At 38.3% G+C, this 18,028-nt stretch overlaps 1 protein-coding gene across 1 annotated transcript; it reads right to left on the bottom strand.

The window, feature by feature from the left end:
- Positions 1–5,480: 5,480 nt before the first annotated feature.
- On the bottom strand, positions 5,481–6,629 carry LOC130740132 (abscisic acid receptor PYR1). Its single transcript, XM_057592640.1, has one exon. The coding sequence runs from the start codon at positions 6,498–6,500 to the stop codon at positions 5,856–5,858; it is 645 nt and encodes a 214-aa protein (XP_057448623.1). The 5' UTR covers positions 6,501–6,629; the 3' UTR covers positions 5,481–5,855.
- Between the last annotated feature and the right edge of the window lie 11,399 nt (positions 6,630–18,028).

Below are 18,028 nucleotides of genomic sequence, written 5' to 3'. Positions count from 1 at the left end.
CCAAGTAGCGTGGCTAGGTGATCTTCTAGGCGGGGAAGCTATTGCAACTAGAAGCTTGGGAATAGTTCCTGCGCGTTGGTCGAAACCGCCAGCCGAGGAACGCCGTACCAAGTGGAAAGTGGCAACGGGCGACCTGCTAGGGGAATCACAAGGGGACAGAGATTGACGGTCACATTTTGGAGACACACTTCGCTCTCCTGCTTCGAGCTTGTGGACTTGCGGACCAAGGGCGCTCGCCCTTCATCTTTTGGCTGTCAAACCCAATTGGTATTGTTTGTGGGAAAGCGCGAAAAGCCTCGCCACTATAAAGATCAAACTCCATCGCCTGACAGGTGACACCAACAACAAAGTTCAGTCGCTCGCCGGGGTTACCGCCAGTCAGTGATTGAATGATCAGCACATGACCCATGCCTGCCACCTTTTCCGCCGGCGAACGATCATACACCTGCTCCAACTTATCGCCAATACGAAGTAATCGTTCTCGCCGCTTGTGGACTAGTGGACTTGCCAGCTCGGGTTGCTCGTCAAGTCAGTGGACTGGGTAACTGAAAATGCAAGTTTCCTTTTGCTCACGCCATGTTGGCGATATAGTTTACTTCTCTTTTCTCAAGCCATGTTGGCAGTGCAGATTCTGGTGTACTGTAAGACATATGTAAAAGCATTTAAAAGACACCCTTAGCTCTCGTACCTCGAGCTCGGTGTCTTGTGGACTAGTGGACTGGGCGAGCCCCTAGAGGGGCAACGCCCAACATGTATCCCGCCCTGAGGCGGGGCCCTGGCCTTCAGATGGGCCTTGACCTCGGAGGCCCAATTGGCCCAATAGGTAGTACCCAAGCTCTATAAATAGGAGGTAGTTATCAAGTGTAGAGAGGGGGGGCTCATTTGATGAAATAACACTCGAAATTCAGCACTCTCTCTCTCATTCTGATTCTCTCTTAGCACAATCCCTCTACCTCTAGGTACTATACCTCTCTTCAATGTTCATTCCCAGAACAGGATCTTTTAAACTCATAAGGTTAGAGACAAAACTAAATGGAAACTGTTTTTACAAGGAAAATTCATAAGACATTAAACAACCTCTGAACCTTTTAATAATGATCACAATCTCAACTAAGAGCTTAGGACTCGAATATTAGTTTTGGAAAAAGAGAAGTGTCGCCGAGTCCAAGTTTTGGGGAAACTAATAAATTTCCGAGTATGTTGATACTCTTTGCTCGAGGAGCAGTTTTGTTGTTTGACTATCTAAAGGATAAGTCGGGAAATTAATAAGTTTCTGAGTACTTTGATGCTCTTTTGCTCGATGTGCAGTTTTGTTGTTTGGCTATCCAGAGGATAAGCCGGGAAACGGATAGTTTCCGAGTATGTCGATACTCTTTTGCTCGATGAGCAGTTTTGTTGTTGGGCTATCTAAAGGATAAGCCGGAAACGGGTAGTTTCCAAGTACATTGGTACTTTTTGGCTCGCTGAGCAGTTTTTGACCATCGGATGGAGATGAGTCGAGAAATCATCATGAGATACTTTTGATAATTAATTGTCTTTTGTCGCAGAATCGACATTTACCTTAGGGTATTCTTTTTAGAGACAATAAGTTAGCTAGAACACGTGACGACGTGACGAGTGAGGTCGGAGACGTTGTTTGGCTAATCACGTTGCATTCATGCACTCATTTTGAGGTTAATACACGGTGGGATGCCGGACCTCGGTGGATTCTAAAATGGTCATAAGACCCGGATTTCCACATAAGAACACTGCGGTGATTCTTAGTAGCAGACGGAAATGGCAGACCTGCGGGTTCACTGCTGATCTAACTACATTTTGTTTGGTATAAGAGACGCCCGAGCAGAAATGGTCCCACCGTGGCTGGTGTTAGGGCTGACTCGTTGGTGCTCATCCCTCCGGATTGCATCTTGTTCCTTTGCATTTGCATTTCATGCACCATTCATGCTGATTTAGTTGTTGAGTGTATTTGTTACTTGTTAACATTGTTGAGATATGTTTATTGCCTGTAAATGTTATTTATTTTATTTGGCAGGATTTACACTTTATAATGTCGTCATTCATATTTAAGCCTAAGTAGCTATCGCTTAAACTTTACCTATTGGATGTACTATTATGTAATTCTTTGAGTTGACCCTTGCGCGTGCTACCTGTGTATGGGGGGCTATGTATGCCCTTTATTGTCAGATGTCGATGGCCGACTGGTTCGAGATGGTCGTCCCTTCGGGGGGGACTAGGTACGAGTTGCTGGATACGGACACCCCGGGCTCATGGGTGGCCGACCCCGCCGGTCACCGAGCTATTTATTCGGGGCGAATAATGGAGGACCATGTTGACCGAATGGGAAACTTGACACAAGGAGTCTTGAGACGCTACACAGTCAGCTTCAACCTACCACCGGGCGTGCATTGTGGCCCTGGAGTCGTAGTACCACCACCACCGTCGCCTGAGGACGAGGAGGATCCTTCGGAGGAGTTACCTGTAGGAGAGACTTCATCTGAGTCTAGCTCACCCACCGTCGCGGCTACTATTGAGTTGGGATCGGGTACAGCACCCGTAGGACCCGCCGTGAGGATCGATGCAGTCATAGACATCATCGTCTTGGATTCAGATTCAGACGATGATCTTGGCGATGCGTAGCTGGGAGTGCTGTGGTGTACTCCTCTAGACAGGATTAGGGTAGGAGTAGCGTTGTGGCTCTGATCTTCAGTTTTTCTCATTTTGGGGCAGGATATGTCCCCAGCCTTTAGCTTTTTGTGTGGTTCTCTTTACGAGAGTCACAGGGAGTTGGTCGGACTAGGAGGTCTTCGGGCTGTTTTGGGCTGACCTACTTTCGTTTGGAGGACTGTATTCAGAATACTAACCTTATATTTTGTCTGTACATATTTGCCGCCAGACACTACTTTTCCGTCACTGGAGGTCACTCGTGACGTAGCATGTTACTTACTGTGGGGATTGTATATATATATATATATATCTGCATATTAGTCATGTTTGTCTTCCGTCGATACTTCTTTAATTCGACAAGTCTTTATTTACTTAAAACAAATATCGATCGGAAAAAAAATATTCACGTTTTAACGCTTTAAATTTCTTTTTGGTTACTAAAGTGACGTCACCGAAATCGAGGTGTTACATGAGGACTGATTTTGCCAGACATACCCGTCCTGCTCGATTAAGAAGGTTATTCTTCCAAGATGTCAGTCGTGAACTCATCTTACCAATTAGAGAAGCAAAGTGCGCTTTGGTTACTCGACCCTTGAGAAGAGGGATTCCAAGATACTTTCCCAGATCACTAGCTCTAGAGATACCAGCAATATGAGAGAGATTTATTTGCCTCCGATGGTCCACGGCTTTCGAAAAAAGCATTCTTGACTTATCAAGATTTACCTTCATTCCTGATGCTTCACAAAACTCCTTCAAGGTGTTATTAACCAGTTGTAGTTGCTCCTTGGAGGCTTGGCAAAACAACAATACATCATCCACAAAGAATAGGTGAGATATGCCCACCCCATCCTTGGTTATCCGCACCGGTTTCCAAGTACCCTGTGTTACCAAATTCTGAATCTGAATCGCTAATCTCTCCATACAAAGCACAAACAAATATGGGGAAAGTGGGTCTCCTTGCCTAAGCCCTCTTTGAGGAGCGAAAGAGGGAAGCTTGGAGCAATTCCATAGGATAGATAGTTTAGGACATTTCACTCCCCACATGATTAGATCCACGATTCGGGGTGGAAATCCAAAATCATAGAGTGTGGCTCGTAGAAAGTCCCAACTGACTCTATCATAAGCTTTTTCCAAATCAATCTTTATGGCTACAAGACCACGTCCCTTCTTCTGAGTATGGATGGTGTGCATCACCTCTTGAGCTAGAATAATATTATCTCTTGTAGCTAGAAATGAGAAGGTTTAACATTAAGTTTGAAAAAAGCAAAAACCTTTAAAAAAAATTAAAAGACCATGTGTTGAGAAACGCTTAATGTAGATGTTCAAATATAAAAGATAGCTTACCATGTTTCCTCTTCTTCTGTTTAAATCAAATATAAGAGTTTTAAGGTCCAATATGTGGATGTGCCTCTTAGGCCAACTTGAAATGAAAGCTTTTTTATACTAACTCAGAATGTGTCTAAGATCAACTCAAATTGAAGTTTTGAGATCGATTCAGATACCAGCTATCAAAGTTAATTTAAAAGTAAACTGCTCAAGACTTACTTCAGGAGATTTTAATGTTATTTACACGAGGATCAATTTAATTATAAGTCTTTGTTTTGTAAGATTTGTTACCAATAGGATTTGAACCCTGGACTTCAAAAGTTTATTTCCATCAAGTTCCAATTAGACCATCCTACCAGTAATTATAAGTCTTTGTGATCAAAATGAATAAGAGCCTCCAAGACCAATTCGAGCACAAGTCTTCGAGATCAAATCAAATCCAAAGCTTCCAAGTTAATTTGAATTCACGTCAATCATGTCCGTTAGCATAGGTTCAAAGTATTCACAAGTGGAGAAGCGTTTGCCCACGTCTAGAATCAGTTACTCATATTCAACCTTCATAGTCTAGACAGTTACTCATATTCAACCTTCATAGTCTAGACAGTTACTCATATTCAACCTTCATAGTCTAGACAGTTACTCATATTCAACCTTCATAGTTACGCCAAATGTATGACGTTAGATTGAAGTGTTATGTGTAGCATCGATTCGTCTTTACTTATGTTTTACCATTCTTTGATAGTTATTTTGATGAACACATTCCTTAGCACCAGAAATGCTAATAGGAACCTTACCATGTTTCAACAGTGCTAGGAACCTTACCATTCTTTGATAGTTATTTTGATGAACACATTCTTTACCATGTTTCCTCTTCTTTTGTTTAAATCATGTTAGTAGAAACCTTAACTCAGCTACTCATTTTCTAGCTAAATTCTCTTTATCAATCAAGAGTGGATAGAGGACACTCCCAGTTGTATTACTTCTACCTATTATGCCTATGGAAAGTGATCCTAGCACTGATGAATGAAATCTTAAATTATCCTTAAAAAAAATGATAATAGTACATCATCAACACATGATTGATACTGCATCTGAAGAGACCAACTGGGACCCAACGAAATGGAATTTCAAATGGTTTCATAAAAGATTCGAACCGAAAGTAAAAAAATTCCAACAAAACTTCATCTATTGAAATAAGGTAATTTCTGTCATACCTATCTAAAAATGGAGAAATTTCATATTTTTTTCTTTAATTTGCCATGATTTATCCATAGTAAAATTTTATAACAATTTGCCATGTTCATGGAGGAAAAGTTAATGTTGCTTTGGTCCTATTCAATAGAACAATTTTTTACATTATAGAGCAAAATCACTTGATTTTCAAGCACCCCTATAACCTAGATAAGGAAGCATCTTCTTTAATCAAGATTGCACTTAATTATAGCAGTAAAAAGGGAATTAAAAAAATAAAGATATATTTAAACAGAATATAATCAAGAAGATGAAAAGCAGAAAGCAAATGATATTCACATTTCACCATGAACATCCATCCATAGTCAACATTTCCTATACAAGCACATTGACCGAAATGCCCTCACCCATTGCAATAACAAATTTCAAAGCATTAGGGAGAAGAAGAAGAAGAAGAATGGAAGAAAAATCATCAATAACAAAATTAGAACTGAAGTCTCACTCAATAAAAAAAAAGATAAAAGAAAGAGAGAAAAACTGGTGATTTCCTTTGTTTTTCTCCTTCTATGTATTGATGAGGGACCGAAACTTGGATTCATCAAATTTCAATCCCTTTTCTTGTATTTTTGAATTTTGGGGGACTAATTTCAATTTTCACGTTAAAGAACTGTGACTTACTTACCGTCATCGTCACGGTTCTTCCCTTCGGAGACGGAAGCGAGCTTCTGAAGGTTGAGCCTCACCACCGTATCGGCGAAGAGGCGAGTGTCTTCCTCTGTGTTCCCCTCGGGAACGTCGACGAGGTAGGATTCGAGAACGACGGTCCAGATCTTACCGGCACCGTCGTCGAATCCATGAACGGAGGTGACAGAGCGGTAGTTTTTGAGGCGGTGCTCGCCGCCGATGATGCTGAACCCGGTGACGCGGCGGTCTTGGTCGAGGAGGTCGAGTCTTTCGGTGGAGGTGGCGGCTGGGAGGCCGGAGATGACATTGACGTCTCTGGTGCAGCCAACGGTCATCTGGAAGCCGTCTTTGACGGCGCAGCTTTTGATGAAGTGTTTGTAGGACTGTGGCTTGTCGAAGCGGCGGACGACGGACCAGACGGCGTCTGGTGGCGCGTGGATACGTTGGGCGAGTAAGGAGGAGCATTGGCCGTTGCCTGTGAGGTAGGTGTGGTGCTCCGTGACGGCGGGGATGAGGGAGGCGAACTCGTCGGGGGTGAGGCCTGAGGGGGGAGTCAGGTGGTGCTGCGTGAGGTGCTTGTCGTCGGAACCTTGCTGGTGATCGGAGGTGGAGGCGGCGGCAGAGGTGGTCTCCATGTGGAGGAGAGAGAAAGCGAGAGTGAGGGAAGGAGAGAGAGAGTGTGTGGGGGACGCTCTTGCGAGTGGAGATTTTGAGGGACAGAGAGGGGTAGTATTGGAAATTCAAGGAGTGAGACCCTGTTCCCTCCCACGCTGGATAAGCTATATATAGAAATTTAGAAAAGAATGCTACTGTGGTTTGTGATGGGTCACTCATGGCTAGAACTATTATATTTTATGGAATTTTAGTTCTAGTTTTTCAATGAATAAAAGTTGGTGCTTGCTGTGGTACCTTAAGCCAGATTAAGGCATGGTACCCATAATGATATAAATTAATAGAAAAATAATACAATTTGAACTTAAAAGAAAATGATGGATGAAGATTTGCAAGGTTCAATATAGGTGAGGCATGGAGAAAGAAGATCCTGACAAGAAAGGATTTTAGATGATTTCTCAAAGTTGAAAGTTAAACATAAAACCCTAGTTTTTCAAATCATGCATTGAACAATATAAACAAACTTAAATACAATATGTTATTAGTTCATTGAGTCATGGAACTTAAATTCTTCAAAATTGCAACAATAAATCATCCATTCTTTTTAAGAAAATAACAAAATTATAACTTAAAGTACTATATGAGGTACCACACCCGAAAAAAAAATATGGGTACCACAGAATTCACCATAAAAGTTTGGTTGGGTTGTTATTATCGTAGGTTTGAGGATGTCTTTAGAAACACAAATTACTTACATTACATTTATAGACCGCTCACCAATACAACTAAAATTTACAATTGTCTAAGGAAAGTAGTTTATCTTTACTACTTGAGCCAACATATCTTAATGTCTTGTGTTTTCAGGCTAGATTTGACCTACTATGAGGATCTATGATAGTTTACCTCATTTTGCTTTCGTTCCTTTTAGGTTTGACTTTTATAATACTCTCTATGAGAGAGTTTAGTTGGGCGCTATAAGTCCCGAAATTAATCACAAAAAAAAAAATATATTGACTTCAAAAAGAGAAGTCCCATATTTGCACCTCTTAATTTGACTTGTTATTGTTATTGCAGGTTACATAATTTTTCTAAAAAAGAAAATCGAAATTAGGGAAGCTCACACAATTGGACATAGTGCTCGTTCGTTCAACCATGAGAGAATGCTCGGATAAAGGACCCAAGAAATTACCATCACAGTTGTGTCCCTTGTTCTGGTTTTCGAAGGGTGCTTGCCAGCAAGGAGATATGTCATATGTGTGAATGTGCTCATACGGGTTTGTTCTGACTGTCTGCATCCGTATAAAGTATCATTATAGTTGTGTCCCTAGAAATTGCCATTACAGTTGTGTCCCTTGTCCTGATTTCCAAAAGGGTGTTTGCCAGCAAGGAGATATGTCATATGTGTGAATGTGCTCATACGGGATTGTGCTAGCTGCATCCATAAAGAGTACCATTACAGTTGTGTCCATATAAATTACCATTACAGTTGTGCCCCTTGTCCTGATTTTTGCAATGGTGCTTGCCAGCAAGGAGATATGTCATATGCGTGAATGTGCTCATACGGGTTTGCGCTGGCGGCTTCCATAAAAAGTGTCATTACAGTTGTGTCCCTATAAATTACCATTACAGTTGTGTCCCTTGCCATGGTTTTCGAAAAAGGTGCTTGTTGTAAGGCCCAAGTTTTAAAGTTTTGGATAAGTGAATAAAATAAAAGAGTTTATTTGATTAAGATAAATTTGTGAAGGAAAAAGGTTCAGGAAAAGTCCAAGAATTTATCGAAAAACCGATAAGAGTTATAGCACGACTAACATACGCTTAATCCTAGGTCAAAGGTATTAGTGAATAGTTAATTTACGCTTTAGGACACGATGGAAACTAATTCCGAAAATCCTCAGAGAAATGTTAGAACTTCTCTTTTCCGTCCTTAAACAATTATTTCGATGCGAAATCCTGGAAAGTACGAACGTCAAATTCCAATTCTCGGAAGTTTGCCGAAACGGAATCCCTGATAGTTCGAGAAACCTAAGATCGACAGACGATGAAGACTTTTTCTATCCGGAAACTCAAATGAAGATTCCACCCGCGTTCTCCTATTTCTCTCATCATTCCTAATCTTTCTTCAGAAGGAAGTTTTCTCATCCGACGATCACTGCAAAAAGTAGTTTTTCGGGATAATCCGACTTACACCGACTTATGCCGATTTTGGATCTTTTGGTTTAATTCCAAGAATCCTGTTTTGAGTTCTGGAATTCTGTCGCCAGAACCTATCTTAGAATGCGCAGAGGAACGCGCAGGAAAAATCGGAATCGCAAAAAAATCATTTTTCCGCATTTTCCAAAATCTATAAATAGCTCAAAAATTAGATTTTTGCCAAAAAATCACCCATTCCCTCCCCCAAAAACCGTGAGCAGCTAGAGAGAAAGAGAGGATCCGGATTTTCGCGAATCTTTGCCCGTTTTCTTCACCGATCGTTGCTAATCGAAGACCTTGAGGTAGGTAAACTATATCTCACTTCTGATCGTCAGATCTGTCGACTTTTTCTATGTTTTTCTGAGCTCAAAGTTTGGAGCTTTTTGTAAAATTGTCCAAATAGCTTGATTTCTCTGTCTAAACTTCTTCCCTGCATGCTCCTGAGCGTGTTCTGCGGATTAGATTTTGTCAAATGTCGACGAAATGCCGCCGGGATCAATTTCTACCTTAAATACCCATTTTTCGGTAAAGTCGCAACCTTTAAGCTCTAATCTATCGACTTGGCTTAGTGCTAGTAGGATTTGTCGTCATAAACGTCGTTGTGGACGTCTCCATCCAATCTGTTTTTCAAAAATCCAATTTTGAAATTTTGAGCTAAAAATAATGACCAAACTACCCCTATATCAGTTTTCGATCCGAAAATTTTTCCGAGCTTAGAACCGTCTTAGTTACGGCTTATGTTAACCTAGGAACCAAGTTTGATCGAAGAAAAATCGACCCTCCCAATTAAGGAAAGTGGCCGAGAGCTATACCAAGGGGGGGAGGAAATCCGACTTTTTCGAAAACTTGTCTTAACGCGTTAGATTGTCGTACCACAGAGTTTGTAATGTACCGGGTAATCCTAGGACTTATTGCTTGCTGAGTTCCTGACTCAATGTGTTGATTTCTGTGATTTTGGCTTAAGGTTCTTTTGAGGAGTTTCCTGGAGATCAAGGCGAGGAACGTGAAGGAGGTTGTGAGGAAAACGCTGGAGGAGTTACAAGTGAGGGCTACTCTCTGAATTACTAGATAATGCTTTAGGTGTCGACAAGTTCGACTTGATTTATGTGTTATGCACTTAATTGCTAAATGTCTGAATTGTTTTCTGAGGCTTCGGCCGAACTTGTTGAGTACTTGATGCCATGATATTGTGTGCTAAATGATTCACATGCTATGTGCTACATGGTTAACTTAGGATGTGTTGGAATATGTTGTTTATGCCTATTGGTTGAGCTGTTTCATTGATGCTATTCCACTCGTGCCTATGTTTCTGGAAAGTGAGGATTACGGGCAAGTCATGCCGAATTTTTATGAGATTTTGAGAGAGTTTGAAAGGACGAACGAAGTTCGGACCTTGTTATATTTTAATGGATCGAGACCTTCTCAGAAATTAATTGGGATTATGGGATCCCTGAAACTCATAGGAAGTATCATAAGACTAAACGAAATCTATTTTCTCAAAGAAAATTCATAAGACATTAATCAATCTCTAAACCCCTTGAACAATGATAACAACTTTAGATAAGAGCTTAGAGCCTGAATATTAGTCTTGAAGATATGAGAAGTGTCGTCGAGTCCAAGTCTTGAGGAAACTTACAAGTTTCCGAGTATGCTTATACTCTTTCGCTCGATGAGCAGTTTAATGTTTGGCTATCTAAAGTTTAGCCGGAGACTATAAGTTTCCAAGTACTTCGGTACCTTTTCGCTCGATGAGCAGTTTATTGATTGGCTATCTAAAGTTTAGCCGGGAACCATGAGTTCCCAAGTACATTCTTCTTCTTTTGATTAATTCATTTTGTCGCAGAATCGACATTTGCCTTAGGGTAGGCTTTTTAGAGACAATAAGTTAGCTAGAACACGTGACGACGTGTCGAGTGAGGTCGGAGACGTTGTTTGGCTAATCACTTGCATTCATGCACTCATTTTGAGGTTAATACACGGCGGATTACCGGACCTCGGTGGATTCCAAAATGGTCATAAGACCCGGATTTCCATATTTAGGACACTACGGTGGTCCTCAGTAGCAGACGGAATGGCAGACCTACGGGTTCACTGCTGATCTGACTACTTTTGTGTGGTGTAAGAGACGCCCGAGCGGAATGGTCCCACTATGGCCGGTGTTAGGGCTGACTCGATGGTGTCCATCCTTCTTCCGGAATGCATTTTGTTACCCAGCATTGCATTTCATGCAACATACATGCTGACTTAGTTGCTGAGTGTGATTGGTACCTGTTTATCCTACTTGAGGCATGCTAATTGTTATTATTATCTTTATATTCATTGTGATATATGCAACCCTAGGATGTTATCCCTAAACTCTAAGCCTGAGAGGCTAATAATTATTATCCCATATATATATATCTGGCTTTAATATTTATATAATTCTTTGGAGTTGACCCTCGCGTCTTCTGTGTGTGTTTGGGCGGACTACGCCTTTGTCAGATGTCCATGGCGGACCGGTTCACGATGATTCACCCTTCAGGGGAAACTAGGTTGAAGAAGCTTGATCAGGAGGACTACGGTTCAGGGGTGGTCGACCCCGCTGGCCACCGAGCGACTTACTCGAGATGGGATTAGTGTAGGAGTAGAGTCTTAGCTCTGACCGTCATTGTTTCTTTGGGGACAGGGTAGTTTCCCGCCTATAGCTTTTTGTGTGGTTCCTCTACGGGGATCACAGAGAGTTGGTTGGGCTAAGAGGTCTTGTTCTAGGCCATCTGGGCTAACTCATTCTCATTTTGAGGGATAATGTTGCGGACACTGGACTTTTCTTTTGGTTTGTACTTTTGCCTACGGGCGTTACTCTCTTTTACTTTCCGTCACTGGAGGTTTACTCGTGACGTGGTTTACAACTTACAGTGGGGGCTGTAATCATATTGTATATTAGTTCTGTTATCTTCGTTTTAGAGTTTCATCTCTTTCTGTCTTTACTTACATTATCAAAAAAATAATAATTCACGTTTTTCCGCTTAAGTTATTTCTTTGGTTACTAAAGTGACGCCACCGAAATCGGGGTGTTACACTTGCCAACAAGGAGATATGTCATATGTGTGAATGTGGTCATACGGGTTTGCGCTGGCGGCTTCCATAGAAAGTGTCATTACAGTTGTGTCCCTATAAATTACCATTACAGTTGTGTCCCTTGCCCTGGTTTTCGAAAAAGGTGCTTGCCAACAAGGAGATATGTCATATGTGTGAATGTGCTCATACGGGTTTGTTCTGATTGTCTGCATCCGTATAAAGTATCATTATAGTTGTGCCCCTAGAAATTGCCATTACAGTTGTGTCCCTTATCCTGATTTCTAAAAGGGTGCTTGCCAGCAAGGAGATATGTCATATGTGTGAATGTGCTCATACGAGATTGTGCTAGCTGCATCCATAAAGAGTACCATTACAGTTGTGCCCCTTGTTCTGATTTTTGCAATGGTGCTTGCCAGCAAGGAAATATGTCATATGTGTGAATGTGCTCATACGGGTTTGTGCTAGCTGCATCCATAGTATCGAACTCATCTCACAAAGGATGAGACAAATTGCTCCACAAGGGTTTGCTTCTTTGCTCATACTGCTTATGAGATTAGACCATTGTATGTTTCAACTGGTGCTATTTCTTCTCGTTGAGCAAACACACCTTCGACCATGGATTTTGCTCTAGCCATGAGCACGTTGTCTAGATCAGTCCAACCCAACCTTTCTTGACCAATCTATATTCGAAAATGGCAATAACTCGATCCGAACCGATCAATGTACACTCTAATAAAATTAATTACTATTTATTTCATCTTTTTATAGTTAACATTTAACTTACCGATGTGTCCCTCTATCCACCAACACTAGAGATCCTCATTATGGGTGATCGTTTTGCGGCTTTGTAGTTGTTTGTGTTTGTTTATTTTCCGATGTAGCAAAAAGAGAAATAACTACCAATGCTGCAGGAACCATTGGGGATCAAATCCACTCACGTGTAATTTTTTTCATATTCTCTCAAATTGAAATCTTATGTTTAGTTTTTTATTTATTTATATATAAAATAAATGAAATCTTTAAATATTTATTAAAATAAACATAGTATTCCATTTAACATAATCATGTCACATAAGAGGATCATAATTTGAATAGCCTGTGTGAGTTGGTGTGCACTTAGCTTCATCACCATGAATTGTTTTCACATTCATTAATTTACTGGGTTAAACAACTGCATGATGCTCGCTTCAACTCATTCAAGTCTCCTGCAACTTGAAATGGAACTTAATTAGGTGCAGGAGAATAAATCATGAGAATCGCATCAAATAGGCATAACTATATGAGAAAGAATATGTTTCCTATTTTATTTTCAATTGTGTAAATGTAGCAGGCTCATGATTAATTCTATTTTCGCAGTACTGATATATATGAAAGCGAAATGGCCCACAGGACATTGCCAAGATGCTTGGGGCTTCCAAATCCACACATTGTTGCATTATGTCAACAGCAACTTGCAGCTTGACCCAAATTTAACAAATGAAAAACAGCAACTTGCAGAAGCTAGCTTGCGTTTTAGGTGTTGACAGTTAATGGATCCACATTCCACACGAGTATATGAAAATAGGAGCTATAATCATTGATTTGACCATATGCACCAATAATCAAAATGAAATTAAGTTGACTATTGAATAGAGGCATCAATGTGCTAATTAGATTAATTGATATGCTACTTACGACACAATGTACTACTAATGAGATTAGTTCATTAACATCTTATTTTTTCTTTAATTTCACTTTCACTCACTTTTTTGATCTTGACTAAGGTATCCCCACAGCCGACAGCCGTGAGACTAATCCCTCGCCCCACGGTCAGCACACTAAGCGGTAGGGGCTGGCCAAGAAGTTTTTTCTATTCGCAAGAGTTGAGATTCACTTTCACTCACTTTAACTTCTTATGTGTGTATTTTTTTCTCATCACATTATCCTTCATACTTCTCATTTCTCTTTCTTATCTTTTTATCTTTTTGTTTCTCTCATGGTGTAAAGTATTTAAAATGTGAAGAAAACATTAATCTTTGAGTATAATATATTTTTTACTCCACACTTAATAAACTTTCAACTAAATTGAAAATAATAGCTAGTGTACTTAATAAAAATATGGCATGTATTGCAACTTGGGCATCCATGAATCGCCACATTATCAGGTGACCATCATAGGATATATGCCCCATTTGGAAAAACAGCTTAATTAAGCGCTTATGACATAAACGCTTATTCATAAGCTATTTTTAAAATTTTTTTGAAATAAATTGAAAATAAGTTGTACATAAGCATAAGCTGTTTCTCATAAGTTATCCTGAGTAGCTTATGAAAATAAGCTGAAAATAACTTATGGCAGACCATAAGCTGTTTGCATAAGCCCTCCCAAACACTGACATAAAAGCTTATGCTGTCAGATAAGCTTAAATAAGCTCTTCCAAACTTGGTCATAGTCCATCTCTTATATTAGTCAAAGCGGACATAGCTAACCAAGTTAGACGACTATGGACAATTTTCATAACTCGTATTACACCCTACAAGAGAGATCATTAAACCAGTCGATCAGGTACCGATTTAAGGTTCAATCGAAATTAAACTGTGATTGAACCAATGGTGATTAAAAAAGGTTATTATTTTTTACTATAATATGTAATATATTTACACATGATATTAAAAAATTTAGACTAATTAAAATGCAAATTACTATTGTTCATCGTATATAATTTATATGATAAAAATAAATAATAAATGATTTTTGACAAAAAAAAAAGGCAACCCGATTTTCAAAACTGGTTATAGACCAGTTTGTACTGGTTTTGAACCAGTTCAGTCAGTTCCCAACTGGTTCAAGCCAATTTTATGATTAGTTGATTTTTTCACATTCGGTTCCTGGTCAAACTGACCGATCTTTTTAGATTTTCTAAACATCGAGTAAAAATAACAAAAATATTCTCTATTTGTAGCCACCATTTGATTCCATTAAGAAGTGAACTCATCCTTTTAAACTTTGTTTTGCTTAGCAGATTAACATTAAAAACTTTCCTTGTGGTTATGTTATGAGCATCAGTGAGATTACCGTCTCCTTTTTTCTTTCTTTTAATGGATGTCTGCATCATTCCACGTAATTTCCAGCGAAGCAAAGCTTTCTTTGATGGCATGCATAATCTAATCCATGATGATCAACTTCATTTTAATTCAAGGCTCATTTTTCTGTACTTTATGCAAATTTAAAAACAAAAAGTCACCTTATTACGATTTGAAACCGGCCAATTAAAACCTCAAGATTCAGGAATCATGTCATGGCTGCGAAAAAGTACACAGCATTTTAATTAAATCTTGTGTGGTGGAAACAATCTCCTAGCCAGCAACAGACAGCCTAATTGCTATTCAATCATGTTCCTTTTTAATTGATACCATGAAAAGTAATAAGCACATATAACAATCTCCGAATTATTCGAATTTTTCAGTTGTTTTATTTTAATTTTACATATATGCCAATGTTAAGGCCTTTTTGTTAGTGGGTGGATCTGATTCCAAATCCCTTGTCACTAATCATTTTCAACGGATTTTCATTCATTCATTTATTTTTTCTTCTATTCTAATATTTTCATTAGTTCATATTTTTCTCTTTTATTTTGCTATCGTTTCAGTCACCATGCATATTTTTTATTTTAATCTATTGCATTTCAAAGTTTCTCTCTATTTCTGTGTGAGTCTATTTATGATGTGGGTTGTAAATTTATATTCTATTTTTTTTTAAGTGCTTTTTCTTCGATGATGCTGGCTGCTCAATACAACTAAACTTTGAGATTTTAGAGGAAAGAAACGCAATTCAACAATTGAACAATACCTCTTTGTTTTTAATATACTTTGGGTATTCTAATATACAATTTTATTAATTAAGTGCTTGCAATAATAAACACTAATCACATAATAACCACTTACCCATAAGTTAATTAAAATATAGGTTCAAAAAAGTATATATTTAAAATACTTTAAACATAAATATAAACACTCACAAAACTGATATAAACAACTAATTAATAAAAACGGGTTTGAAAGAAATTATAGATGGAACTTCTCATTTATAACAATATATTACTTTTGAAGACACTAAAAATTAGAAAAAATACACAACTTTATTCAATCTTTCATATCGATTGCAATGGTTAAAAGTGGTTATTTGAACATTTGAGATCAAGAGTTCAATATTTTAGATATGCACTTTTGGGGAGATATTTAATCTTTAACACACTCGAATAAAATATGATTGCTACTTTAATAAATGATACATTTTTTTTTGACAACAGAAATGATATTTTATTGAAATGGATTCTTCATGAGAACAACACGCTCAAGAAGACAAATATACAAACCAACCAATACCTCTATTACTAGAGTATGAGCCTCATTTAATAAATGATACATATACTCCCTCCGTTCCTATTTAACTGTTCACTTTGAGTGAAGACACATATTAAAGGTGTGATTAATTTTGTTAATTTTTAGAAAAAGTGAGGATTATTTTTCTATTTTACCCTTTAAAGTATGTGTTATCTCTCCTCATTTATTGTACTAACATGAACATTTGTTGTAAAAACATCATTTAATGCTCTCTTGAAATGTTACGTGCACAGTTAAATATGAACAAAAAAATTTATTCAAAATGGACAGTAAAATAGGAACGGATGGAGTAACTTAAAAGAAAACTTTTTGTTTTAGAAAGCACCAAAGAAATGGCAAAAATATATGATGGTGTCCCATGAAATTCTCAAATAAATGAAATAATAGACCAATAAAAAAGTGAAACGATCCTACAAATACTACACACTTGAACATAAAATACAAAAGTTGGTAACAAGTGAGTTTATGATAGTGTGGGGCAGTTAATGTTTTGTCGGAGAAAAATTACTCAATATTAATTGAAAATATAGTAGGGGCACTTGCCCCCTTAAGGTGAATTTGCATCCGTGTCCCTGAGTGAGATGATATGATGATGATTGGTAAAAACAATAATTTGATCTCTTATTATATTTGAGTCACATAAATTTGACGTGATAATATAATTTTGTTAAGTAGCGAATTAAATTGAGTCTCATTTATGTAAAGATATAATGTTTATTACAAAATTGAATATATCAGTGACTGAAAAAACATCAAATAATAATTTTTTATTGAACAATTCTAAGATGGGTTATATTAAAAATTGATTCGGTCATAAACTATATTTTACAATTAACATCAATACAACTTATAATATATTTTTTAGTGCTAAAACTAATTGTAGAGAATTTTTTTTTAACTTGTGAAGTCTGTTTTTTTTCCATGGTAGATAAACAAAGCCTTTTTTCTATTATCAACTCTAGGTCTGTTTCGATGAAATCGATTGCATAGTGCATCCCTCCTCCAATAATTCCAATAAAATAATTAGAATTATGAGGCTGTCTGAATCCGCTAGAACAAAATGTGTTATATAATTCATGATTTCACATGGCTCTCTGTACTAGGGGTGGCAATATGGGTTGGCGGGCCGGGTTGGGCCCAACCCGCCACTAACCCGTCGAAATGCGGGTTGGGTTGGGCTAACCCACTTTTGGTATTTGGGTTCAAAGTCTCAACCCAACCCATATTTTGACGGGAAAACGGGTTGGCGGGCTAGCTCACTTAGAAAATGTAGTAAAATAAAAAAAAAATACAATGAGGAATTTTAAGCAATCTTTCACTTTTTATATGTTGACACAAGAAAAAAGTAGAATTATACTTGTTCTTTATCTTTAAATGTTATGAGTTCAACTAGAAAGTCTCACCAATAGCAATAACAAAAAAATATTTATCATGTGTGGTTATTAAAAGTTGTAAAACTGTAACCTCACTAGCAACAAGAGTTTACTTTAGCCAATAATAGTCAATCAACAATTATAAAATATAATGTGTCGAGTAGTCATGAAAGTTTTAGACAAAACATAACCTACGAATAAGAGCATCAACTTATATAGGTGAATCCATTGAAGAGAGTTTTCAAAATAATGTTTTTTTTTTTAGTTTAGGTCTGTCGTATTATATGTGCACCTTAAAATAATCTACTGAAAGAAGAAAAATATAAAGAAATTTTAAAAAATGTCAAAAAAAAAGTGAAAAATGGGTTGGCGGGCTAACCCAACCCGCCATTAACCCGCCAAAATACAGGTTGGGTTGGGTTGACCCACTTTTAAATTTGGGTTCAAAATCCCAACCCAACCCGTTAAAAAAGGTGGGCCAAACGGGCTGGCCCAGCGGGCCAAGCCCATTTTGCCACCCCTACTCTGCACCCTTACAAACTGTGATG

The sequence above is a fragment of the Lotus japonicus genome, chromosome 2 (assembly GCF_012489685.1).
Source record: "Lotus japonicus ecotype B-129 chromosome 2, LjGifu_v1.2".
NCBI classification, from domain to species: domain Eukaryota; kingdom Viridiplantae; phylum Streptophyta; class Magnoliopsida; order Fabales; family Fabaceae; genus Lotus; species Lotus japonicus.
The sequence above is the reverse complement of the archived record's forward strand: the minus strand, read 5'-3'. Positions and strand labels throughout refer to the sequence as shown.

Bases quoted from the DNA above. Each gene is read 5' to 3' on its own strand.
- LOC130740132 (XM_057592640.1), bottom strand. From the start codon at position 6,500: ATGGAGACCACCTCTGCCGCCGCCTCCACCTCCGATCACCAGCAAGGT.